This window comes from Saccostrea cucullata, unplaced genomic scaffold (assembly GCF_032062105.1).
Source record: "Saccostrea cucullata isolate Sc308-1 unplaced genomic scaffold, CSIRO_AGI_Scuc_v1 ctg1637, whole genome shotgun sequence".
Classification (NCBI taxonomy): domain Eukaryota; kingdom Metazoa; phylum Mollusca; class Bivalvia; order Ostreida; family Ostreidae; genus Saccostrea; species Saccostrea cuccullata.
In genome coordinates, this window is record NW_026919038.1 from 105,474 (window position 1) to 133,462 (window position 27,989).

At 34.1% G+C, this 27,989-nt stretch overlaps 2 protein-coding genes across 4 annotated transcripts in view; one reads left to right on the forward strand and one right to left on the reverse strand.

The window, feature by feature from the left end:
- The window catches only part of LOC134278203 (solute carrier family 4 member 11-like), a 36,866-nt gene extending 32,679 nt beyond the window's left edge, over positions 1 to 4,187 (reverse strand). Inside the window, exons 1-2 of one of the 3 annotated variants that reach the window (XM_062760542.1) lie at positions 4,049 to 4,187; positions 3,411 to 3,508 (exon numbers count right to left, since the gene is read on the reverse strand). Coding sequence is in view for 1 of the 3 variants with exons in the window: in XM_062760532.1 (XP_062616516.1) it covers positions 2,720 to 2,766 (47 nt within the window). In the remaining 2 variants the exon portion in view is untranslated. Of the gene's footprint in view, positions 1 to 2,719; positions 2,782 to 3,410; positions 3,509 to 4,048 lie in introns of those variants that run through there. The other 2 variants (XM_062760548.1, XM_062760532.1) reach the window with 2 other exon arrangements.
- Positions 4,188 to 4,242: 55 nt separating this feature from the next.
- Positions 4,243 to 26,186, forward strand: LOC134278245 (F-BAR domain only protein 2-like). Its single transcript, XM_062760566.1, has 27 exons — positions 4,243 to 4,327; positions 5,772 to 5,863; positions 6,192 to 6,266; positions 6,690 to 6,831; positions 7,276 to 7,347; positions 7,492 to 7,569; positions 8,864 to 8,888; positions 9,262 to 9,341; positions 9,661 to 9,759; positions 9,869 to 9,965; positions 10,200 to 10,264; positions 10,319 to 10,361; positions 11,984 to 12,067; positions 13,406 to 13,496; positions 13,608 to 13,623; positions 14,442 to 14,547; positions 14,994 to 15,121; positions 15,519 to 15,589; positions 16,316 to 16,488; positions 20,102 to 20,235; positions 20,402 to 20,616; positions 20,897 to 21,052; positions 22,590 to 22,732; positions 23,045 to 23,201; positions 23,832 to 23,846; positions 24,012 to 24,241; positions 24,570 to 26,186. Exons 1-27 carry the CDS (start codon positions 4,301 to 4,303, stop codon positions 24,602 to 24,604), a joined length of 2,649 nt encoding a protein of 882 aa, XP_062616550.1. The 5' UTR covers positions 4,243 to 4,300; the 3' UTR covers positions 24,605 to 26,186.
- The last annotated feature ends 1,803 nt before the right edge of the window (positions 26,187 to 27,989 follow it).

The following is a 27,989-nucleotide window of genomic DNA, read 5'->3' on the forward strand; positions in this document are numbered from 1 at the left end:
CGTAGATCACTTACAAAGAAATTTATGTACTGCAGTATTAAAAAAAAATATCTTTTTTATACATCCTAGTTTTTTAAAGTTGGATTAAAGCTATCCAAAGGCCTGTGTTTGTGCCAAAAAAAAAATGCAGAAAATTTCAGTGTTAAAAATTATATTGTTTTAGTAGTCATCTGAAATTTAAAACCGCTTTATATTTTAGCTGAAATATATTATTAGTAAATTAAAAACAGCAGATTTCACATACACTTGTTTAATAATTTGATTCTTTATGTCAGAAAGAAAACATCAATTCCCCACATGTATTTTTCTCTTACCTTGTGAAGATTGCAGTTTACCTGCAGGGAATGAATGCAGACAGATATACTGTATGTAAACACAATCTTATACAGTTAAAGGGAGACAACTCTGCCTATTTAAAAATCATTGTTTTAAAAACGAACTGAAATTTCTGATTCCCACATTGCCATCATTACTTATCTCTCCTTTGAAACGGATGTTACAGTCCCTCAAATCATCACAATAAACTTTTATTTACATTAAAAACAAGAGGCCCACGGGCCTTATAGCTCACCTGAGTATCGTGTAACAACTTTCAAGCAATTAAAATTGGTTTGTGTTTTACCCCAGAGCCGCCATTAAATTTGCAATTCACAATTTTGAAAGAGGCACCATGGCTTATCATAATTATAAACTTAGCATGCTTACTCTATTTACTTCATACCCAGAGGTAGATCAGAGTAACAAAGAGAAAATGCACTTTAACACTTTATAACCAGTTGTACACCTCACCCCAAAGGAGCCACTGACCCTGGGGCCACATATTTCAAAATTTTGCAAATTTCATTATAAAATGGTTGATTAATACTAAAAAGCAGATTTCAAAGCATTTATTTATTTTCAGACTATGTAACCCCCCCCCCCCCAACCCAGGGGGCATAAAAATTAACCATTTTGCTAGATGCACCTTTCTTCATCATAAATATACTTGGATCATTGGCATAAAACCCAGGATCAAAGGGAAAGATTTTCAAAGAATAAATGCATTTTCATTACTTAATAATTAACACCAGAACCCCTGAGCCATAAAATTCAAAATTTTGGAAAAATGCTCATCATAAATAAATTAATTCAGAGAAAAAGATTTTCAAAGAATAAATGCATTTTCATTACTTAATAATCAAAAGAGCCCCACCCTAACACCAGAACCCCTGACCCTGGGGCCATAAAATTCAAAATTTTGGAAAAGGCATTCCTTCTCATCATAAATAAATGCTTAGTTAGTTTATTTAATACCCAGTACCTGAGAAGAGGATTTTCAAAGAATTAATGCATTTTCACTTTATGATCAATAGAGTCCTGCCCTAACACCAGAGCCCCTAACCCTGGGGCCATAAAATTCACAGTTTTGGAAGAAGCACTTTTGTGCAACATAACTATGTACTTAATTAGTTTATTTTGTACCCAGGAGCAGAGAAGAAGATTTTAAAAGAAATAATGCATTTTCACTATATAATCTATACAGCCCCGCCCTAGCACAAGAACCCCTGACCCTGGGGCCATGAATTTCATAATTTTGGTAGAGGACTCAATGCTCATTACATTTATACCAACAGTTTACCTGCTTGATGTCCAGGAGTAAAGAAGAAGATTTTTAAAGATTGCAATAATTTTGGGGGCTTTGGCCCCACCCCTCTAGCCCCAGGGGGACGGGGACCATGAAATTCAAAATTTTTGTTTCCCTTCACCCATAGATGCTGTATACCAAATTTGGTTGAAATTGGCTCAGTGGTTTCAGAGAAGAAGCTGAAAATGTTCAAATGTTAACACACGACGGATGACGCACGACGACGGACGAAAATGGATAGCAATAGGTCACCTGAGTTACTCAGGTGACCTAAAAAAGCCCGAGGTTAAAGTAAAAAATTACTTGTTGAATATAAACTCTTGAATTTGGAATTCTTGAAGATATTGAAGGTGAATTTTACAACTGTGAAACATGCATATATGACTCTAAAATGTTTATTAATTTGAACTAATGTTGAATATTTTGAATTTGCCATGTAATGATAGTAATTTAATTGTGATGCTATTGGCAATAACTTTAACACGTGTTTGTGTCTTGCATTGTTGACTTTAAGTTACTCCAGTAACAGGAGAGGTAAAAATGTGACTAAACCCGCTTCCAATCCCAGTCTGGTCAGAGGCATTTTTCACTCTTCCTTTACATTTTTTTCCTCAGCTGTCCTATAGCTGTTAGCTTTCAATTCATTAGACAAGACACTTGACCCTGCAATTACTGTAGACGTACTTTTTCCACGGGGTCATAATTCTGCAGAATCTCAATTTTTGTTTATCCACGGGTAGAAAATTATGTGTATTTATTTTACTGTCACAGTCCATATGCCTTACATTTACATTTTGTACACTTGGACAAATTTCCGCGGAAAATTTGTGACAGCGTACATAGCGTAAATTAATATCACGTGGAAAAAAGTACTTCTACAGTATTTTTGAGACAAATGATTCAGAGCTGATGAATCCAAATAATAGTTGTTTGTTTGCAAATACTTATCAATACTTTTCAAAGTCAGTAAATAGGTCAAAAGCACTTTTAAAGACTGTAAATGAGACTTAAAGTGGCTTTCAAATGCATTAAAAAATCAGCCAAATATTAAGAGCTATAAAATTTGAAAAACAAATGAGCTTGCAGTTTACATACCAGCTTGGAGTAACCCTTGATTTGTTTACTAATATGCTGTCCACCATACATTTTCAATGTAGGCCTGATAAGGTTCATTTTATCACCTTGCTAACAAGTTAAGATAAAAACTGTATTTACAATCTTTACTGGTACACTTTTCTTCAGGTGATCTTTATTTGCAGCCTAACTTGACAGAGTTATGATCTCTGATATATAAATTTCAGACTTGAGAGTGAAACAAAATAAATCCTGCACAAAATATCTTGCATTTTAGATATTAAAGAATGATTTAATGTTTACAATATATGACCAACTAAGTGCCACTCTTGAACTGGCCCTGTCATGCAAATGGGGTTGCCCCTGAGCTTTCCATAAAATAAAAAAGATTTTTGAAAATGTAAAAAAAAATTGTATTTTCACAAATGACAAACTTAGTCCACCCAGAACCATTAATTCAAGGGACAAGACTTTTATTTTTTCAATCTTGAGAGATGGCCAGCTAACCATATTAATAATGAGTCATTTAGCAAATAGCAGTTTGTCTGTTCAAGTTGTCCAGTAAAATTGAGATTTTTTTTTTTGGTTTAAGCTTCATTGAGCAGGGCTCAAGATGATACCTGGCATTCGGGTATATATAGCAAACTTGTTTCTTGGACGTCTTTATGATGCAAGTTGATCAACCCAAGACTTGGGGCAAGGCATACAAAACCTTGAAAGATCTGTTTTCCTAACTGCTTTTGTGAAGTGGATCCCCTCAGTGTATGCTGTCAGTTTCTTTCAGTTCCTTGAATTTCAGCTCAAAAAAGCCTTAAAGAAGATTTGTATAAAATATTATTGCATCTCTCAAGACAAAGATATTCTATAGATAGGTCAAGTATTCCATACTTGTAAAGCAGTTTAATTTGTTTTCTGAGTGTTTTCTCACTTCATAGAAATTGAAATCATCTTAACTTCAATCTGAAGGTTACAGACTTATTGACGTAATCCAATTAGTCTATCAATACAATAGTGTATTAATATGTCACATTTCCTTCTGCTTCTTCTAAGATAAATGTGAAATTTAGTTGACCAAAAAAGCAATATTTGCAATGATTAAGAGTTTACAAACATGAGTATGAATTTGTCATCTGTATTAACTTTTTTTGAAGAGCTTTTTTCTATCCTTCGTCCATTTTTTCGTATAAAAATCATAAAATGTTCAATTAAAAATTTGTGAAAATAAATTTATAGTTGCTTTAGTTAGTGTTCTAGGCCTGCGTGTTAAATTCTTTCCACTTTTGCAACAGACTTGAGTAGGCCTTAGTTTGAAATTTAAAAAAAAAAGGTTTCTGTTTACAGTTTACATACCTTAGTATTCGGCTCAAAGTTATTATTGTGTGTACACAACAGTTGACAACATAAAACTAAATAAATTATGTTTGGGAGCGTCTCTTTTTCATCCCTAAAACAAATCAGTTCAAATTCTCCCGTGACTTGAACTTTCCTGCCGATTGATGCTTGAAAATAAAACGTTTGTGTGAATATGAAACTCGGAAGTGCGCATGCGTCCCAAATCATAATAATCGCCATTTTCTCTGTAACACCTACAGAAACTTCAAAATGACATCGTTTGCTGATCACTTTTGGGTAGGTTTGTTTTGATGCAAATATCTTTTGAATAAAATTAAGAGAGGAGGTTGATGCAATTTTCACACTGTGCCTCGTAATCGCCGTGAGTGAACAGGACAATTTAGACGTAAAGCATGCCTGGTTCTGTGAAGGGGGTGTAGCAGCTGTGTGGTAGCAAGGATATGCATTCGTTCTGACGTCTCCTTTCACAAACAGGAGTTTAACAGTTTGTTTTTGACTTAACAAATGGTAAACTGAAATAAAGCACGACCATACTGTCATGCTTTGTTTAGAACGCTTCCGCTTTTTTAAAGTCAGAGTATGACATTGGTGCTGTAATGAGTGTCAAAGGTGCATGTGAGACCCAGATAATTTTGAGTTGACATTAATAAGTTAACACATCTGTTTATTTACTCAGTTTGAGTAAAGATATATCATGACAAATCTTAGAAAAAAAAAACTGTCTGTAGTATAGAAGGGTATTGTGTGAACTTTGTTGATAAGATTTATTTTATTAGAACTTTCTATAGTTAAAGTGATATTGTCCTACGGACCCGTTTTAACATTAAAATTCATTCCGTGTATTTGCAATGTTGCAAAATAAAAAAAGCAATAAATCGAACTCGGTGTATTTACTACAAATAATCCAGAGAATTCCATATATAAACATGGTAGGTAAATTTAAGTGAGAAAAAAAACATGAAAATTACTTGAATTTTGGTCTCTATATGGATTATTTATTGAGGTAAAAGGCATATACATTCTGTAAAAGGTTTTATTTGAATAATTTGGTAGTTATTGTCAAAAAATGCCTTTTGAATTTTTTCTTCAAAACATTTTGGTTAAAATGATATTGTCCTATGCTCCCGTTTGCTAGATTGCAATGTATTTGCAATTTAGCAAAGCAATAAATCAAACTCGGTGCATTTACGATTTAATAAAATTAATCATGTAAATTTACATGGCAGTTTAAATTGGTAAATCACGAAAAAAAGACATGAAAATTACTTGAATTTTCGTCTCTATATGGATTATTTATTGAGATAAAAGGAATACACATTCTAAAAAAGGTTTGATTTGATCACAGTGAAATTATTCTAACTAATTGTTAATTTGCTCATGTTACTGCTTAACAGCTTTCATCATGGTTTATGTAAATTCAGTTGTGTCTTAATGGTAACATTAGGCCTAGAAAAAAAAATGTTTGTTTCCAACTGTGGTGGGGGCTTGTCCAGAGACACAGTGAAATTATTCCAACTAATTGTTGTTTTCATGTTTCTTTCATTGTTTTATCAGTTGTCAACTTCATTGTTTCTTACTTCATCCTTTAGTTTAAAGCTTCATTCTCCTCTAAACAGCATCAAAATTAATACTGATATAAGTGATATTATTATGCTTTTATAAATCAGACTAACTTTATTGTGATAGAAATATACTAATTGTATTGACATTTTCATTTCAGGGGGAGAAAAACAATGGATTTTTTGTTTTGAATCATAATATGAAACAAGGACAACTGTCATCCAAAGATTTCATAGATTTTCTTAGAGAAAGGTGAGTTATTGTTAACATCACAGATATTCTCAGTAAAGGTTTTTGATGTTAGGTATTCCTTCTTTTGGAATGCTGCTTTTTACATTTATTATAAACTGATAAAGAAAAATTAAAAGAAGAAAATTAAATGTACTTAATAGCAGATTGAAGTTAAAAATTTTATTCTTTATTGCAAAATGTTTCTAGTAATTTTTTCTGGCTTTTACTCAAGTGTGTCAGAAAGGGGAAAATTTGATTGTTCCAACTTCCCTTTCGACATAGATACTTAGTAATGCAGCGATGATTCTCTATTTTGAATTTTCTTCCAATATTTATTATTGATTTTTAGTTGTACAGTAGAAGAGACCTACAGTAAACTTCTAAACAAATTGGCCAAGTCTGTATCAAACAACACACATGGAGGGTAAGTGTTAGACCTAGTCTATATCAAACTTTATTTCATATCTAATCTGCAGCACATGTTTTAATTGGTTAGCAAGCAGAATGTAAGTTTTGTACCAATTGAATATAAAAAGTTAAAAATGTTTAAAATATATTTTCATTTATAAATTGATTTGCTGAGTCTTCAGTGTTTTTTTTATACATGCTTAGTAGTGAAGGAAGTGTTATATTAAAAAATTGAAAAATGTTCAGTCCTTTTATTTAGTTTTGGGGAAAATATTTGATTTACATTTAATATGATTGAATTTAAAGAGCCACATGACAGAACCTTGCAGTCATATATATATGATCTCATTAGTCAATGATAATTCCTGATTTTTGAAGTTTTGTAAGAAACAGAGTGTTTATTTCTGCCACTGGCTGTAATGTGTTCTATATTTTACAGCACATTTGCTCCATTCTGGAACGTACTGAAGACCCTAGCAGAGAAGATTTCCACTCTTCACACACAGCTGGTACACTCCCTGACAGATCTAATGAAGGATGTAGCCAGATATAGCGAGGAACAAGTCAAAAAGAATAAAGCGGTGAGAGTATTAGAAAGCAAAGAATAAAGCTGTGAGAGCATTACAAAATAAAGAATAAAGCAGTGACATTATTACAAAATAAAGAATAAAACTGTGAGATTATTACAAAACAAAGAATATAGTGGTGAGAGTATTACAAATCATAGAATAAAGCGGTGAGAGTATTACAAAACATAGAATAAAGCAGTGAGAGTATTACAAAACAAAGAATAAAGCGGTGAGATTATTACAAAACAAAGAATAAAGCGATGAGAGTATTACAAAACATCTCTGTTTATGCATGGTCAAGCGAAAGGAAATCTTTTTGACATTGACAGTGTTTTTACATGTAAATGCCACTTGTAACAACTGATTGACATATTCTGATTAATTTCTAATGGTCAATAAGTAAGTAAACTTCTGGACTGTAACACTATACATAAATCAAATTGTTTTTTTTTTCAGGTTAAGGAACGTGAGTCCAGTACGCTAGAAACGGTAAACAACATTCAACACACCACAGCTGCTCTTCATAAGGTACACACTGTCTTGTGGCTTTTGATTAAAATGCCTATAATTTTTTTTATTAACATAAAAATGAACATCAAGAGCAAGAAAGTTTGGCTTTCATGATCATTTATAATTTGTAATGAAAAATATCTTCATTTAATTTTTTTCCAGGCAAAGGAAATATATCACACAAGATGTTTAGAGTTGGAGAGATTAAAAAGGGATGGGTCACAAAAAGACATTGAGAAGGTGCAGTTAATACCTGTGTATTAGTACTGTTGTGTTAAACAGGGGCTGACAAATAGATTTTAAAGGCACTTGCCCAAGGGCAAGTACATGGTCAAAATTCACTTGCCCTACCTGAATTTTTGCCTGCCCTACCATTAACCACAGGGGCATCTTATTATCGGCCGCAGCAGCGGCCGATCTATTTGTGATTGTGTTAGAAAGTGCACATGGGGAAATGAGATGTTATTTTTTTTATTAGTTCAGTAAAATAATTCTTAAAGGATAACATGAACAAAATTATGAGTTAAATATTTTAAAAACTTGCTTTAAACTAAGTTTTAATCGCTGTTATCATGTTTTAATTACATTATCATTTCGCATCCGATAATTGATAATTCACGCTTAAATAAAAAGAGTTTACAATAGATACTCCCCATCTTGGGAGTGTGTAAGAAACGAAATGCAATCGTCATGATTTTCCGGATAAAAACGACGTGATAAATGTGCATGGTGAATAAAAATTGAAACAACAAGTAAAAATTGATTTGAATATGCTACACCTACGAATGACACAAGAATTATTTTTCAACATTTTGCACATCGCCGTGCAGCATAACCTACTCTGCAGAAATCATAGGCATTATCACGTGACAAAGGTCTAGGGTATCTGCACGTGCGGTTCACCTTGAGAGACCTACATCATCATTTTGATGACAATAATTTCTTATCATTAATTATTGACGTTATGGCATCGATGAATCCAATTGATAAGCAAATGCAGTAAAATTTTTATTATTTAAAAAAAAATTTTCTACTATTTTGCTTTGAAGACAGCCTGAAATAAAAATGATCACTATTTCAGCTTTGAATATCTTAACAAGTGCTTTCTTTGCATGGATGCTTTCATAAATTGTGAAAGTACTTTTAGAAAAATTAATGTTAGATTTTGTTAGCGGCCGATTTGATGCTTTGCATCAATTTTACTTGTCCACTCTGTTCTCTACTTCACATATAAAAATACAGTGTATTTTTATGTGAAGTAGAGAACAGAGTGGATAAGATGCCCCTGTGCATTAACTTATACTGTATTTATAAATATATATATAAAAAATACTGAGTAGAATATTGGCATACATATTGATTTTATTTTTGATAATTGATTAAGTCAATTGCCCACGGGCAAGTGATTGATAAAATTTCACTTGCCCAACCGTAAAATTCACTAGCCCCGGGCGTCGGGCAATGGGATTTGTCATCCCCTGTGTTAAATATTAAGATTGTCATATGATTTTAACGACTTTCTTTTTATTTTAAGGCGGAGACAAAATACAAGAAAGCCAGTAAGTCAAGTTTGTCTTCTCTCAGCTGTAAATGAGTAAAGTGGTATTGTATTAAAAAAGTGGTACCATACCGTATAAGTGGAAATTTTAGCGAGACGCAAATTTAGCGATTTGTCCTTAAAAACTGGTAATTTATTTTTAGCGAGATGTTATTTTAGCGATTTTAAAATGCACATTAAAGAAGCTATAACAAATAAAATGCAATTAATTTTTAGCGATATTCAATTTTAGCGATCTCGGCGACCTCGCTAATAATGCCAAAATTAAATCCTCGCTAAAATTTCTACTTATACGGTATTATATTTTAATTAAATAACTCGATATGAATTGCAGATTGATTACTCTGATTTTTTATTCTCTGTTTTAATAACAGGTGAAGATTACAGATCCCTGGTGGACAAGTATGCCAATGTCAGAAATGAATTTGAGACGAAAATGATGGATTCTTGTAAGGTAAATAAAAAATAAAATACTTGACTCGTATATAAATTGATATTTGGTACGGGATATCTTATACTAAGAAGAAGTATATCTTATATTTAGAAAAAGTAATGTATGGTGAAAAACTTCATGTTGATGAATATAAATACTGAGAAGTTTAGAAGGGATGTTCTGATATCTATTTGTGTATAATACCCATTATTCTACCTGTAATATTTATCTACCTGTGTGTTTTATTTACCTGTAATATTTATTTACCTATGTGTTTTACTTACCTGTAATTTATTTACCTGTGTTTTACTTACCTGTAATATTTACCTGTGATTTACAGAGATTTCAGGAGCTGGAAGAGGAACACATTTGTCAGATGAAGGACTTTGTTGATTCCTTTGCTAAAGCCTGGCAGAATGAACATGTGATGCTGGGACAGGTAGGCTACATAGTGAAAACAGAAGGAAACCATGCTTTTTCTTGTCAAAAACAAGGACTATAGATGTATTGTTCTTACTAAGAAGGTTTGCCTTTTGTTGGTTTCACAGGTACATGAAGAATTTCGACAAAGCTGTGATGAGTTGACTGTTCTTAAACTCTTAGAAATCTTTATCAATTCTAAGAAGACAGGAGAGGAAAAACCAGGTTTATATTTCATCTTAATTGTTTGTTTCTAATTCGTAAGGTATTATAATAATACATTGAAGGCTGAGTCATCAAAACTTCAGAAGATAAATTTATCAAATCTCTTGTTTGACTTTTGCTAGTGAACAAATTTATAAAATGATTTCTGATTTTTTTCAAATGATTTCTGATTTTTTTCAAATGATTTCTGATTTTTTTCAAATATGTGTAATTATGTCCGTACTTGTTCCACAGGACCTATCGATTTTGTCGAGCCCAATCTTTCCAGCCTGCCTCCAGCTCGTCCCATGTCATGTGATCTTTATTTTACTTTATGTACGTTATCGTTTCTCTTTTTCTTGGTTCAATCAGACCCTAACGATAAACGGGATAGCATATCGGAGAAATCTCGCCAGGGTAAGCTCCCTTGTCATGTACTGGTGTCGGCCCTCTCTTGTAGTTCACAAAATTGTTCAACACAAATAATCACATAGCAAATAAAAAAGGTGAATTTATGAAGAATTAAATTTAGATTTAGCAGTTATAGATTAGTTCAGGAAGTACAGGTCATTTTACTTCCTGTGCTTTTCTTTGATAGAATTCTCACTGATGGAGGGTTTGCCTGATTGATGATATCTCATTTCAGTTTGTGTTGTACTGTTTTGTGTGGATGTTTTTTTGTAGTTTATTGTGTACCATGTCTGACTTATTGTCCTCTAATACCATTAATACTGCGATAATTCATAGCCTACAAAAGTCTTGATTCGTGGGAAATTTTAGTTGGGATGTAGTAATGATTTCCAAGGGAAAAAAAGGAATTTTCAAAACAAAACCCTTAGATAAGTGACCCAGTTTAGATTTTAAACTTTTTTTTAAAATTTGTTTCAAATCTTAGTTCATCATTAGAAATTATAGTAATTTTACTGATGCTAAGGAAAGTATAAATCTGTTTGGACAGCTGATTGAAGTCTAATGAAAGGGAAGAGAGAATAAGCAAACTCTTGGAAATTGTGATTTGAAATATGAATTCTAAGTACAGACATTGCAAAATTTAATGTGTAATAAAAGTTAGGAGTAAAATTACTTTAAATGTTTCATAATTAAATTTAAAGAAATTAAATTAAATTAATCCAGATTCTTTTGATATTTTCTAAATGAAATTGAAAAAAAATTGGAACCTCCAAAAAGGTGATAAAACTGAAAAAAACGTCTATCATTATAAATTTATTTCTAAACAGTCTAATTTTAAGAAACAATCTTAGAGTTCATACAATAGACTTAGACATTTTGTTATCTTGGGGAAATATAACTTTTGTGTTGCTTTGTTTTATGTAAGCTTTTTGTTGATTGTGTAGTGAGAACTGATTTGTTGCGATTCTTTGATTTGCAGATTTAACTCTTTTCTCTGGTAGTGTATACACACACTCGTAGACCCCTCCCCCTTATACACGTTATATGTATTTATTTTGACAATGTTACAGACCACCTCAGTGAATGCTGTCATTTATGTTATTTCATTAAGCACCTTATCCCACCAGATATGAGAGCCCCTCATGTCCCATGCTATTTTGTATAGATATCTCAGTCCTGAGCACAATCAAGATAAATTCATTAACTTTAACTGCTTATTTTTTTCGAAATTGGAAGCAGCATTGAGAATGGAGGTGATAAACTGATATTTTGTGAGCAGGGCTGAGACACACCCCACAGTAATCACAGTTTCTATATCCAGCTTGATTTTTTTTGACAAAAAACTTGCTTCAGTTGAATGTTTTTAGACATTTTGTACAAAATGGGATAATTAATTTTGTACAGTGGTACTGGTAAAGCAGAAGAAGTTTCACATGCCAAAAGCATTAGGGTTTTTTTTGTATAAGAAACAAGAGTAATTTTTTGGAAAACCACAAAAATGAATCAAGAAAGAACACTAATGAATCAAGCTTGAAGGCCCATTTCTATATCACCATTCCTCCACCCCTGTGATAGGCATGAGATCTTGGATCCTTCACACACTGACTTTTGATCACCCTACTTTGCAGACTCGAGCGGGAGCCCCAGCCCCGTTCCCTCGGACCAGCCTGGCCCGCTCAGCCGCAGTGTAAACCTGCGCGTCTCCAGAACATGTAAACTTGAGTGTTACTACTTTGTTGGTTATGTGTGGTTTGTCTGTTTGTCTGCTAGTCTTTCCTACTAACCCTGCTCTCTCTCTTACTGCATTATTTTTTTATTGAATTCTTTTTTTTTTATTTCAAGTCTGTATATATGCATTAAAATTGTTTTTTTTTCTGTTTATAGAATTTTATTGATATTTAATTTTTGTGTAGAAGGCAGACCTGTGTAAATTGTCTTGTAGGGAAGACTTGATGTTTATTGTAGATATCAATTTTCATGGCTTTGGTAAAAGTAAAGTTTATCATTACCTCCATGTAATCACCATATCAGCTAAAATATATGATTCTGTCAACCATATGGAAGATTTACATTTATTGTTAAAAATAATAACCTGGAGACAAGTTATATTGGGTATCTAAGGGTTTATCACAGAACAAATAACTAACAGCTATCAATCAAGAGATTTATTCAGTGTCCGATGATTTAACTACCATGAGAATTGAACTGTGCAGTTCCTTATTTATTCATTTATTTATTTATTTATTTTTTGCTTTATCTTTTCACCAGAATTTATTTGCTAGAAAACTCCAAGCTTAATAAGAAATATTATGTATCAGTATTTTAAAGGCACTATTTTGAGATTGATTTTCTTTTTGTTTAATAGTTTGTCACCTACATTATATTTAATCTATTACTGCACCTGGCAGCAGTCGGTTTATTTTTTGTGCTAGATTTCTGATTTATTGTTGCACCATTTAGCAGATGGTTGAATTCTTGTGCTGTAGTGTAATCAGATACTGTCAGTGTTTTCATGATGTAATTTAAAGGTATTTCCTCCCTCTATTTATAGATATAACTTAAAATACTGGAATATTTGCTCCAATATGGAGTCTGAGTTTCTCTTTGATTAATCTTTAAGTTGGCTAGTCTTTTCTGTAAGAAGAAGCTTTTAGCATGCTCTTCATTAAAATGCAGACAAAGAAACTCCTCGATTTTACCATAATATGTTTGTAGAGTATTATGTGTGCATGGGTATTGGGGAAATACAGTATATTTATCAAGTGTGTAAACTGTTTCTTTAATGATGATTTATACGGATTGTGTATGAGGATGGAGGAGCTTTGCATGATTCGCTTCTGTAGAGTCTCACAAATAGCATGCTCTAGACAATGTTTATTATAGAAAAAACCAAGAAGAATGTCTAAATGCAACATGCTTTCATTTGAACAAAAGTCAGATATAAGAATGAAATTTCTGATTGTTATTTAAACATTAATATATATTTTTAGATATTTACTATTAGATAACTGTTCAGTATGGTGCTTTAAAGCTTTGGATCATAATTTCAGGGTTTCTCAAAAATAAAAAGAAAAAAGAGAAGAAAAAGAAGAAAAAGGACAAGGATGAAAGAGAGGCTCAGTCCTCAGACACACAGTCAGTGTAAGTTATCCCCCCCCCAATTAGTGTAAGTCCCCCTTGTCCCCCTCCCCTAAACACAGTTAGTGTAAGTTCCTGCTCTTTCATTGAATATTTACTTTTTTTATTTTACAGGGACACAACAGAAGGGGTGAGTAAACATTATGATATGTGGTTTTTCTTTTCAATAAATTTTCACGAGAAAGTGTACTTTTTTATGCACCCAGATCAATAGATCCGAGGCGTATATTGTTTTTGTCCTGTCTGTTTGTCAACTTTAACCTTCGCCATAATTTTTGAACCATGAGAGATGGAGACTTTATATTCAGTATGCATACTCCATCAATGAAGCTTCTTCAAATGACGTCAAGGTCAATGACATTGTGACCTTGACTGTGACCTATATGCTAAAAATAGCCTTTTCGAACTTTTGCCATAACTTTTGAACCACAAGAGGTAGAGACTTTATATATTTGGTATGCATACTCCATTAATGAAGCTCTTACAAATGACACCACGGTCATGACCTTGTGACCTTGACTGACCTATATGCTTAAAATAGCTTTTTAAATCTTTCACCATTACTTTTAAACCAAGAGAGATAGAGATTTCGTATTTAATATGCTTACTTCACTAATTAATTTCTTTCAAATGACACCAAGGTCAATGACCTTGTGACCTTGATTGTGACTTATCTGCTAAAAATACTTTTTTGAACTTTGTTGCCACAGGGCGCATAATTTTCACAAACACATCTTGTTTTATTATTTTATATGCAGTAATCATACATAAGTGCTTTTGAAATAATCATACCTTATTGGTAGAAGGCATTTTTACAGACATGTAAATAATTAGTGCTTCCCCGTACTTTCAGTACTTCGATTAATTTATATTTTACAGACAACTCCAGATGTGGATGATTAGCGCTTACGAGTACTTTCAGTACTTTGATTTATTAATATTTTACAGACAACTCCAGATGTGGATGAGGAGGGCTATTCTATTCGACCTGAGGACCCCATGGAGAACAGCTGTGATAAAAATAGCTGGTCCAGCGAGAGTGACAGTGACTCAGGTAAGTGGAACTGAGGTCCCCATGTCAGCAAGAAAAATGCTGGTTCAGTTTGAATCAGGTCAGTGACTGAGATACTTCAGAGGATCTGGTGAATAAAAATGTATATAATGATTGTGATAGATAAGAATTTAGTAACGAAGATAACATTATAAAGCAACAAAAGATTGTTTTGATTATTAAAAAAGGTCATAGGAACAGTGAAAATAATCTTTGCCATGGAAAATGTCATTATTTTATCCTATTTTGTCATCTGTACATAAGAAAAGGAAAATTTGAAAATTTTGCAATTTAAAGATGAAACAGGAACAACAAATTTTGTTAAAAAAACAGAAACTTAGAAATTTCATCATTGATGAAAAAATTGAAAAAGCACATATAAGGTGAAGAAGAAGGATTCTGTATCTTATCGGTTTTTATCAATACATGTGCCTGTTTTGATATTACAGATGATGAATCAAAACGGAAAATCAAAGTAGCGATCCGTCCTTTAAGTCCAAATGGTAACGTGTCAGGAACTGTAGATGACATCAAACAGTCCGTCAGTCAGCTGAGACTGTCCCCCACAGCAGCCCTCGTATGTACTTCATTGATAGCATGTAGATAGACCCTGTTTGTAATTTAAGGATAAATAAAACAAACAAACTTTTTTTCAGAAAACAGCTATATTTCTCATAGATTTACATTTAAATTGGTAACCTTAATAATGTTTACCAATTATATTGGGAGAATGTTATAAGATTTTGTCATAAGATTAAAAAATTGTGCAAAATTTTGAAGAGAATTATATAGAGAGCAAAACAATGTCTCCTATCTCAGCACCAAGGAAAACCTACAATTTCTTTATATTTCAGGGATTTATTATTTATGCCATTTCAAATCAAAATCAGTCGAGAAATAGATATCAATCCATGCTTCAAATTTTTGTTTGTGTGACTTTCTGATACTGTTTAATTGTAAAGATTTTTTGACAGAGAAAGAGGACCACCACACCTATAGATAAAAAGATGATGAAGAGATCCCAATCCGAATCTGACACACTGGAGTAAGTACTCGTATAGATAGTTTTCGAAAGGCCAGAATTTAACAAAAGTTACTGTATACAGGGTTATTTTCGCCCCGTCTTATTTTCGCACTTGCAAACAATTTTATCCCATTTTAAATTCACCCAGTCATAGTTTTGTTTAAGAAATTATACTGTATTCTTTAAATTCGACCCATTTTAAATTCGCCCAAATGATAGTAGGGCGAAAGGGGCGAAAATTTCCCTGTATACAGTATTTCCCGTTTGCTGCCACACTGGAGGTCCAAATGCTCAAATCCCTTCATTGTTCAACCAATTTAAAATTTTATATTTGCCATTTTGAATTAGGAATCATTATTTTTCTGATGTATATAAAGTTTTGGAAGTCTCCTTTATTTAAAAAAAATTATTTAATAAAGATTCCCCCAAATGTTTCTGCTTCATCCTCTGAAACTTGGTAAGACAAAGAGGGTAAATCACTGAGTTGACTACCAATATGGTGACCAACGGGAAGTAACTCTTGCTAAAATCAGGCCTATCAAAAACTATTTATAGGCAATAGATGATGAAATACAATCAGAGTAAGATTTTCTGGAGTAATTACTTGTCTAGAGATCACAGTCAGGTACTCAGGAGTCCCCAAGAAATCTTTTATGATAATCCCAATCCTAAATTTATAGGTACTTTTTGCATTTCTAAAACTGATTTGTTTTGTTTTTGAGAGGTTAATTGTCTGTTCTATTTTAGTCCAGTAAAACCAAACCAGGACCTGTTAAACTTGGACTTCTTTTCCTCATCAAGTGCTTCCACCCCGTCAGGTAGCCGCTTCAATCTCCCCTCACCCCTATCTCCCTTGGCGGACACCAGTCTACAAAACAACACCAGCCATAGTATAGCTACAACCTCACTGCACAATTCTAGTAAGTCAACATACCCAGTACAAAGCAACACCAGCCATGCTACAACCTCACTGCACAATTCTAGTAAGTTAACATACCCGGTACAAAGCAACACCAACCATGCTACAACCTCACTGCACAATTCTAGTAAGTTAACACCCCAAGTACAAAACAACACCAGCCATGCTGCAACCTCCCTCCACAATTCTAGTAAGTTAACACCCCCAGTATAAAACAACACCAGTCATGCTACAACCTAACTGCACAATTCTAGTAAGTTAACACACCCAGTACAAAGCAACACCAGCCATGCTACAACCTCACTGCAAAATTCTAGTAAGTTAACATACCCAGTACAAAGTAACACCAGCCATGCTACAACCTCACTGCACAATTCTAGTAAGTTAACATACCCGGTACAAAGCAACACCAGCCATGCTACAACCTCACTGCACAATTCTAGTAAGTTAACATACCCGGTACAAAGCAACACCAGCCATGCTACAACCTCACTGCGCAATTCTAGTAAGATGACATACCCAGTACAAAACAACACCAGCCATGCTACAACCTCACTGCACAATTCTAGTAAGTTAACATACCCGATACAAAGCAACACCAGCCATGCTACAACCTCACTGCACAATTCTAGTAAGTTAACATACCCGGTACAAAGCAACACCAGCCATGCTACAACCTCACTGCACAATTCTAGTAAGTTAACATACCCGGTACAAAGCAACACCAGCCATGCTACAACCTCACTCCACAATTCTAGTAAGTTAACATACCCGGTACAAAGCAACACCAGTCATGCTACAACCTCACTGCACAATTCTAGTAAGTCAACACACCCAGTACAAAACAACACCAACCATGCTACAACCTCACTGCACAATTCTAGTAAGTTAACACCCCCAGTACAAAGCAACACCAGCCATGCTACAACCTCACTGCGCAATTCTAGTAAGTCAACACACCCAGTACAAAACAACACCAGCCATGCTACAACCTCACTGCACAATTCTAGTAAGTTAACATACCCAGTACAAAGCAACACCTGCCATGCTACAACCTCACTGCACAATTCTAGTAAGTTAACACCCCCAGTACAAAGCAACACCAGTCATAGTAGAGCTACAACCTCACTGCACAATTCTAGTAAGTTAACATACCCGGTACAAAGCAACACCAGCCATGCTACAACCTCACTCCACAATTCTAGTAAGTCAACATACCCAGTACAAAACAACACCAGCCATGCTACAACCTCACTGCACAATTCTAGTAAGTCAACATACCCAGTACAAAGCAACACCAGTCATAGTATAGCTACAACCTCACTGCACAATTCTAGTAAGTTAACATACCCAGTACAAAACAACTCCAGTCATGCTACAACCTCACTCCACAATTCTAGTAAGTCAACACACCCAGTACAAAACAACACCAGCCATGCTACAACCTCACTGCATAATTCATTAAGTTAACATACCCGGTACAAAGCAACACCAACCATGCTACAACCTCACTGCACAATTCTAGTAAGTTAACATACCCGGTACAAAGTAACACCAGCCATGCTACAACCTCACTGCACAATTCTAGTAAGTTAACATACCTGGTACAAAGCAACACCAGCCATGCTACAACCTCACTGCACAATTCTAGTAAGTTAACATACCCGGTACAAAGCAACACCAGCCATGCTACAACCTCACTGCACAATTCTAGTAAGTTAACATACCTGGTACAAAGCAACACCAGCCATGCTACAACCTCACTGCACAATTCTAGTAAGTTAACATACCTGGTACAAAGCAACACCAGCCATGCTACAACCTCACTCCACAATTCTAGTAAGTTAACATACCCTCTACAAAGCAACACCAGCCATGCTACAACCTCACTGCACAATTCTAGTAAGTTAACATACCCGGTACAAAGCAACACCAGCCATGCTACAACCTCACTGCACAATTCTAGTAAGTTAACATACCCAGTACAAAACAACACCAGCCATAGCATTGCTACAACCTCACAGCACAATTCTAGTAAGTCAACCTACCCAGTACAAAACAACACCAGCCATAGTATTGCTACAACCTCACTGCACAATTCTAGTAAGTTAACATACCTGGTACAAAGCAACACCAGCCATGCTACAACCTCACTGCACAATTCTAGTAAGTCAACACACCCAGTACAAAACAACACCAGCCATGCTACAACCTCACTGCACAATTCTAGTAAGTCAACCTACCCACTACAAAGCAACACCAGCCATGCTACAACCTCACTCCACAATTCTAGTAAGTCAACCTACCCACTACAAAGCAACACCAGCCATGCTACAACCTCACTCCACAATTTTAGTAAGTCAACCTACCCACTACAAAGCAACACCAGCCATGCTACAACCTCACTCCACAATTCTAGTAAGTCAACCTACCCACTAAAAAGCAACACCAGCCATAAAATTGCGAAAATCCACTCTATTCTGGTAACTCAACAAACGTATTACAAGATGCTATCTAAAATATGTTTGCTATAACACCTCATAACAAGTATAAAAGTAAATTGGATATTCTCTATCCTTTTCTCAATCAGCAATGTACCACTGTCACACAACAATCAACAATGTACCACTGTCACACAACAATCAGCAATGTACCACTGTCACACAACAATCAACAATGTACCATTGTCACACAACAATCAGCAATGTACCATTGTCACACAACAATCAACAATGTACCACTGTCACACAACAATCAGCAATGTACCATTGTTGCACAACAATCAGCAATGTACCATTGTCGCACAACAATCAACAATGTACCACTGTCACACAACAATCAGCAATGTACCATTGTTGCACAACAATCAGCAATGTACCATTGTCACACAACAATCAGCAATGTACCATTGTCACACAACAATCAACAATGCACCACTGTCGCACAACAATCAGCAATGCACCATTGTTACACAACAATCAACAATGTACCACTGTCACACAACAATCAGCAATGTACCATTGTTGCACAACTCTCAACAATGTACCATTGTCACACAACAATCAACAATGTACCACTGTCACACAACAATCAACAATGTACCACTGTCACACAACAATCAGCAATGTACCACTGTCACACAACAATCAGCAATGTACCATTGTCACACAACAATCAACAATGCACCACTGTCGCACAACAATCAGCAATGTACCACCTTCGCACAACAATCAGCAGTGTACCACTGTCACACAACAATCAACAATGTACCACTGTCACACAACAATCAACAATGTACCACTGTCGCACAACAATCAACAATTCACCACTGTCACACAAAAATGACACACCAAATGATTAATATATCACAGAACTTAACAATGTCTTTATTTCAAGGGTACACAATATAACATACCCCTCATATTTTATAGACAGTCAACAGTGCTGCTCTAAAAAAAATCATTACTTGCTCATTTTATATTTAAACAAGAAAAATTTTAGTATTTTAACCTTCTTGTGAATTATTAGCTTGATGAGATTTTCTTCAAATTTTTCTACCCAATTTATAGTTGTAATTTAGATCTTTATAAATTGATCCATAATTTTTTTTTCAGGTGGAAATGAAGTGTTTAACAACAGTAACGGGTCAAAGGACGGCTCTAGTCTGAACAACTCACTCCCGGGACCACCCCCCTCTATTCCACAACGACCGGTCTCCCAACCCAGGGTCAAGCCCAGCGTACCCCAGGTCAGTTTAACACAGAGTCAACTTGTCTGGTTGTTTACAGAAAAATTATATTATTCTGATGCAGTATCTCTTGTCCAAACCAATTTACTTGAATTATATTTTATGCAACTTCACTCATTCCCAATTTTAGGTCACATACTAATGTCCTTGACCTATATTGTTGTAGCTTCCCTCGCGCCCGATCTCTGGACGTTCTAGCCCCGCCTCCTTCATGTCGCGGTCAGACAGCAGTAGCAGTGTTACCTTCAATACGACCTCCATGCCCATTGGATCCTCCCGTGGACCGAGTCCGCTCACCATTGGCATGTCAGACACTATTCCATTAGCCATCGCCTTCACAGAAACAATCAACGCTTACTTCAAAGGAACTGATGCTACAAGGTCAGATTCTAACTTAAGGAAAAGATGTAAATTGTTTTAAATTTACCTGATTCTTACTTGATGGGAAATAAAAAATGAGGCTTTGATTCCCAATTATATATAGAATCAGTTTCTTCAAATGCCTGTACATTATGATTTTTGTTTTAAGATTTTAAGAATTTGTGAGTTTTATCTTTTTGGAATTTACTTGATGTTATACAAATATTGTTGAAGGTATACATTGAACATGATGTTGAAGATTTAAAAAATTTAAAGATATATTGTTTCTTTCTATTTTTAGATGCATGGTGAAGATTACGGGAAATGTGATGATGTCATTTCCTGCGGGGGTTGTTCGAGTGTTTACAGAGAATCCTAACCCTGCATTACTGAGCTTCAAACTAAAAAATGTCTCCAAGTTAGAGAACACGATGCTCAACAAACAGCTGGTGGAACTGTAAGTCTACATCTTAAACCGTCGAGTTATTGTGGTGTCTACTAGTATCAGTTAACTAGTTATTTAAGATATGAATTTAAAAGCTACCCAATTTATGGGGCATAAATTGGGTTAGGTCAGTTCATGCTTCATAAACCATAAAGAAGTTTATAAAAAAGCATAAACTGTTCCAGCCCAGTGTCTACTGTATAAATTTGGTAGGTTTAGATTGATTCCTTATAATTAAATTTTCATTTAATGTGAGAAAATAGGATGATTTAATGAATGACTCCAACTTGAACAAAATATAAATGTAACATCAGGTGGATAGACACATTTTCAAATGGATCGAGTTGTGACATACACACAAACACAACATAGTTAATGCAATAAAAAGTAAATTTTATTTAAGAAATGAATGTAATAATTTTTTCTTTGATCGATGTATCAAAGAAAAATTTATAAACTGTTCAATGCGCGTAGCGCAATACCCTATAATTTTTCTTTGATACATCGATCAAAGAAAAAATTATAACATTATTTCTTTCATTTAATTATGATTTTAAATTATTAAAATGAAAGTTTCTTTCAATTTTCTATTAAATTTATGTATCAAAAACAGTGCGCATGAATACATCACCATAACGTTAACGTTGCTGAAAATTCAAAATGGCTCTAACCATGCTAACGAAAAACTTTATCAAATATTGTCGTGTGATTACCAACAGTCTCCAAAATAATTTACAGTTCTTTAACACAAAAAATACCTGTTGTGTTATCCCCTTGATATATTTTCCCCGGTAAGTTATCTAAGTTCGTAAATGTAAAGGGAAGCTACTCAAATATCCTAACAGTTCTACGTCACAGAAATTTTGGATTTCATTTGCGCATCTTTTCATTTGAATTTCAAAGCGAATATATAAATACGTATCATAACCTGTCAATGCTGTAATACCTGAAAGAGTCTGCTGCCGATAGTTCAAGATTAAAGAATTCCATCCTCAATTCAGGCATGTACATATGATCACTCGTTTCCCACGATTTAACAGATTTTCGGTTTTCCCCGCTTTGGTAGCATAATAAAACATTTTTTCAAGTTCTATTGATTTTCATACCAGATATTCAAAGTCAAACATTTAAGAAAAGTATGCCAATTAAACGATTTCTTCCCTTTCTTCCCGTAACTGTATATTGTCGTCATGCAGACGATTATTTCATTTGTTTAGCAATGGGGGATAATTCCCTATGAAACGAAAGTAGAAAGTCAAGAACGTAACGGACAGGTTCCGAAATTCAGGAAAATATTTATTAAAGCAAAAGTATTTTTATTTCTTCAAAAAGTAATGTGGAAGCGGGAATATACATGTACCGATGTGAAGTTAGGCTGCTTAGTGCAACCGAACTCTGATTTTATTGATGCAGTTATCAAAAGAATTTTTTATCCAATCAGAATCAAGTATTTTATAGAAATTAAATGATTATCCAATCAAATAGCCTGTTAGAACCAGAATTAGATTGTTGTTATGGAATTATTTGTATAAGCCCTTTGTCTTCCCAGGGATCCCAGTCAACAGGAAGCTGATACAAACTTCTACACCTTCAACATGTCTGCTCTGATCGAGCATCTAAAACATCAAGGAGAGCAGAATAAGTCAGCCTCCTACTTCAACATCGACATTCTCAAATATCAGGTATGTACATGTATATCAACTCAGCTCTATGAGCATGAAACTGGGCGCAACACACGTTCATTTTTTGATAAAAACCAATTTTTACGTGATTTTGTCATGAAGTTCACATGACTTTCAAATGGACTGCTCCTTTACTTTCACATGAAAATTTGTAAAATTGTTAGAGGAGATCAAATTTCATTTCTGATCTTTTAAGTGAATTTAGTGGTGAAAATTTTACTGGAAATTATCAAAGAATATTTTCCAATGTAGTGTTACTGCAAACTCTTACTTTATTTTGAATGACATTATATGAATGGATTTACATGGCCCAGCCCTGGAGACTACTTAGTGACTGGTGGTGGGTTTTGTGAAGAGAACACCACAGACTACCGCCTGGACTACAAATACAACCCCAACTCCATGTCATCACCGTCCACTCTCAAAAATGTACAAGTTTTTTGCCGTGTTTGGAGGGGTATCCCCATCCTTCACTCTTAGTGACTGGTGAGTAGGTTTTGTTGTCTGTCTCGGGGGTATCCCCATCCTTCACTCCTAGTGACTGGTGAGTAGGTTTTGTTGTCTCATTAATTTTCGGTAATATCGCCCACCCCGGGAAACACTCGCCTTTATTCTAATGGTGCTGAAATCTATGCAAAATCTCTTGACCAACCATCCATTTGCAAAATATTATTCTCCCGATTTGCTGTTGAAGAGGCCATTAATGGTAATAAGTACTCACAAAAAATAAGGAATCTACAGTAGTTTCTCTCTTCTGTCTCAGGATATTTAGCCTCTACAATCTATGATGTTGAAATTAGATATGTTATAAAAATTGAATTTTAATAAATAGTTTCAAAGTAAGATGTTCTGTGTGAACTTTTCTAAAAAGCTGATGAGATACATACATTAAAAGGTACCCCACCTATACAATTTTTTTATGGCCCTTGCCCCTCCCCCCTCCCCAGCATCAAGATTCCATCTTTGCTTTTTCTTGATATTAACTCAGAATTCATAAGTTTCAATGAGAGTCATAACTTCAGTGATGGCCTTGCCTCTGTGTACCGTATATGTAGCCTTCTTTTAACCTGAACATGTATAGTTAGAATATATTTATAAATTGAAATAAGCTGCAATGGAGAGATGTGAAATACCCGATATTCTATAAAGAACAGCACATAACTTATATTTTATTCATAAATAGCCCCATGAATAGAAAAGACTTTTTATGCCAAGGGGTCGGGTAGATAAGGGAATAGCCCTTGTCTATTTTTAGTATTTTGTTAAACGAGATATATTTTATTTTCAAGGAATGAAGACAACCAGCGGGCGACATGGAGACTGAATGATTTATCAGAACTGAGTGAGGAGGGAAGCCAGGGCAGCATTAGGGCCAAGTTTGAGTTGAAGTCGGGCCCCTCCCGCCCCTCCCCCTCAGCCATCCAGTTCCTGTGTGAGGGGGCGTGTCTGTCCGGCCTGGAGATGGAGATGGTGGGACCAGGGTACAGGGTGTCTCTACTCAAAAAGAGGTTTGGGGCAGGTTAGTGTTCATATTTCATTCCATTTAAAGATGGAATACTGTTTATACATTAAATGTGTAAAATGTAGTTTAACTATTAAATGTGGAATACTGTTTAGTCATTAGATATGGAATACTGTTTAGGACGTTTTCTTTTTTTTTTTTTGTCATGAAGTACTAAAATTAATCAGTAGCAGGTAGAGAAGTTTATTAACTTGATTTGTTGTGTTTATGGAAGATTTTCTGCAATAATTATATATACTTGTTCAGAAATCTAACTTTAAAAACACATGAGAACAAAACCATGCAAGTATTACACTGTTTCTGAAGGATTATCTTTTTATCGTAGGTAAATATTTGGTGGATCCTGAGGGACCCGTTTGACCAGGTTTAGGATCTAGTTTTATTAAATTACCAATGGGGTGACAGTGACAATTACCTCATTCACAAACTAGTCAATTGACCACAATGCACCTCACTAATGGAGCAGGAATATCCCAGAATTCCAAACTAAGAAGGCAGAGGATGTACGGGTGATTTATTCGTGGAGTGAGGAAGCAAGGGAAATAAATCTTGTCTACTTACTGTGAAAATTTTTAACTGTCAGACTTTACTGTGATATCCATTTCCTTTACAATTTTTAACATGTAATATTTAAGTAGATATTTGTTTGACATCTTTTTTGGTTCTTACAATTTGAGCAGTGTGATTGAATTATTCATCATCATAGCCATTTATGTGATTTAAACTATAGCAGATGCATTAGAATGAATTGGCATTTAGTAATCTGTTCTACAATGTCTTGATCCAATCTTATCTGATGAAAAGTGCTACAACTAACAATGAATGTTTTATGTTAGGAATACTGGAAGTTTGTAGTTCCAGTGTAGAATTATTTTTATGTTTCAGTGACTTGTGTAAGATGTTGCCTTTTGGTTATGAAGAACCATGGGTGTGTCGTGAATGTGCAATATCACATTTTTGCTTGTAATTTCTTTGTTATTGTTTTATGATAGAGGGAATATTTATTTTCGATTAATGCAGTTTTCATGTCCTAAATGAAGTTGTTCCTTTTTAGCATTCATATTTAACTCAGTAGCTGTTTATTTTTGACATTGAATTTCAGTAGATTTTTTCTGATAAAATCAATCTAGGCATTGCTGGCAATGCCTTTCCATTTAACTCAGAACCCCATTCCTGACGCTTTATCTCTCTCGCTCTTACAAGAAGTGGATATTTTAGATGACTTCCTATTTGATGAGATATAAATATTGCATCACTGTTCAATTATGAATCAAATGGAGTTCATTGAATAAGATTATGTAGGGGATCATCCCCATTGTAATTTCTTTAATATTTTCAGTGAACTGAAAAGTTAAAAATGCTTTAAAAAGTTTAAAGATTTATCCAAGAAAAAGAATCAGCCCTAATTTTGTCATTTCATTGCATTTGATTTTCATTTCTTGTAGCATAAATTTGTTTATTAACAGCCATTCTACATGTTCACAAAAAATAAAAGAATATATGCATATTTGGTAATTTGTAAGATGTGAAATATATTACGTACAATTGCTGCAATAATGTAGCCCTCTCTGATTTTTTTATCTGATATTTTCTTGAGATTGTAAAATATATTGTAAAATTCAGATTGAACTAACTTTTATCATATGATGTTCCAGGACAGAAATTGAGATATTCTGTCTAAGTTAGATCTTGTACTACCATAGAAAATGACATAGATAGTACATTGCCTTGAGCTTTAAGATGTTACACACTCTCTCATCCTAAAACATTCCATTCTGGGTTGTACCACGAGTGTGTGTGATGGTTAACGTAGTCTGAAACAGACTGTGATAATTATCCTCATCATATTCCTATGTACACTACTTTTATTACGTCACTTATTTAATCATTTTACATATTGAAAAATAACTTGAATACTATATCAATAAACATTATAAATACTTGTTATCTTCTTAATCGGAGATGATTGAATGGATTAACAAAAAAGGAAGACATTTACAATGTTTTGGGGTTGTTGGTTCAGAGTTTATAGTGTAAAGTGACTGATTATTTATTGATGACAGTCCACTGCAGTTATTCAGGAAAATATAACTGGATATTTATAGAAGCTAGTATGTTAATTTCAAGTCCCATGCAATGACTGATGATTGAATTTAGTCAAATATTTTAAAATTAAAAATACCAGCATTAGTTTGTCAATATTTACTCCTTATTTTTACTCCTGTTGGTCATTAAATCAAATGCTCTCTAAAGTATTACTAATTGTCAGGCCATTATTTACAGAGTTAAATGAATAATCTACGAATTTTCTCTTTTTTCCTTATCATGACAAGGGGCACAGCAAATGTGACCAGTTTACAGGGGATGATCAACATGGCACACCTCTGATGTTTTTGGAAGTCTGTGTTTGCTCTGCTCCCAATCTGTATTGTTTCATTGCACTTTGAGCTTGACTACAGTTTGTTATCACCTCATGTTAATTGGCTACCGTTTAATACACTCAACAGATATTATTCAAGTTTTATGGACTTCAATATTGAATACTGTTCGTTATCTTCTTTATCCTTAATTCACTCGAGTCTCCAAACCTTGTGAATAAAAAATCTGAGTGAGACAGCATTGACAAATTTCTGAGATATCAATATGTGTTAACATAGGCAAACTGTTAGTTCTGTAGCACAAGACATCTGGAACAGTTTGTCTGTGGTGTCACATGTATTCTGTTTAGAGATGTAGGATGTAGGCGAAAGTCTGTCCACTTCTCTAAAGAGAATAGTGTCACATGATGTTCTAAATTAGATACAAGTCTTAAAAGTGAAAAATCAATAGCACATTCAAACAACTGTGTTTATCAAAAATCATTTTTTCCTTCTATAACGGATACCGCTAAACGGTACCATTCCCTACACCATCGTTAATTTCCCAATTCAACTGCTGAGAAACAGACTACAATGATATCGTATTTTTTTTCATATCAAACATTATAGGAGTTGACGAAATGTTTCACTTTCTGTCAAAGAGATAGTCGTAGACATTTAGACAGCCTACTTCGTCAATGTTTGACAACTCTAAAGCATGAAAATTTGAGAACAAATGTCATTAAAACAAACAATAAACACTTGTTGTTTATTCTTTAAATCTGGTTTAATAGTTTAGAATAGATGCAAAATAAATATCATTTATCGGTGTGATATGAAAATTCGCCATTGAATTATTTCAATGCAATGGTTCCCAGCTGAACCGATGTTGTAGAGTAAGATTTCCCTTTTAGCCAGCCCCTCTTGAAAGTATACTATAGAGTAGGATTTTCCCCCAAGGGGAAATCTCATACCAGAGCCAAATTTCCCCCTCTTTTTTTCGCAGAGTAGAACTTCCCCCTTTGTTACAAATTCAATATAAATCAAAGCCACAATATTTTTTTGTGAAAAATCAAAACTTCAAACTGATTTTAATTGGTAAATGAGTGTTTTTTGATTCTATATATTGTTCAATTGTAGTAAGAATTTTATAAGCATAAATTTCAAATAAAACATTTAGTTTAATATAATAAATTTTTAAGTGTAAAAGTGTAACATGGAAAAATCGTGTTCATTATATACTAATTATTGACTTTTTATTAGGAAAAAAGATTGAACAAAGAAAATATGAAATCAAAAGAGGTTAGTAACTTTTTAGATAATCTCTATATATCAGGTAATTACCTACAAATATCTGGCAGTCACACTAAATTAATCATCGAATTCAA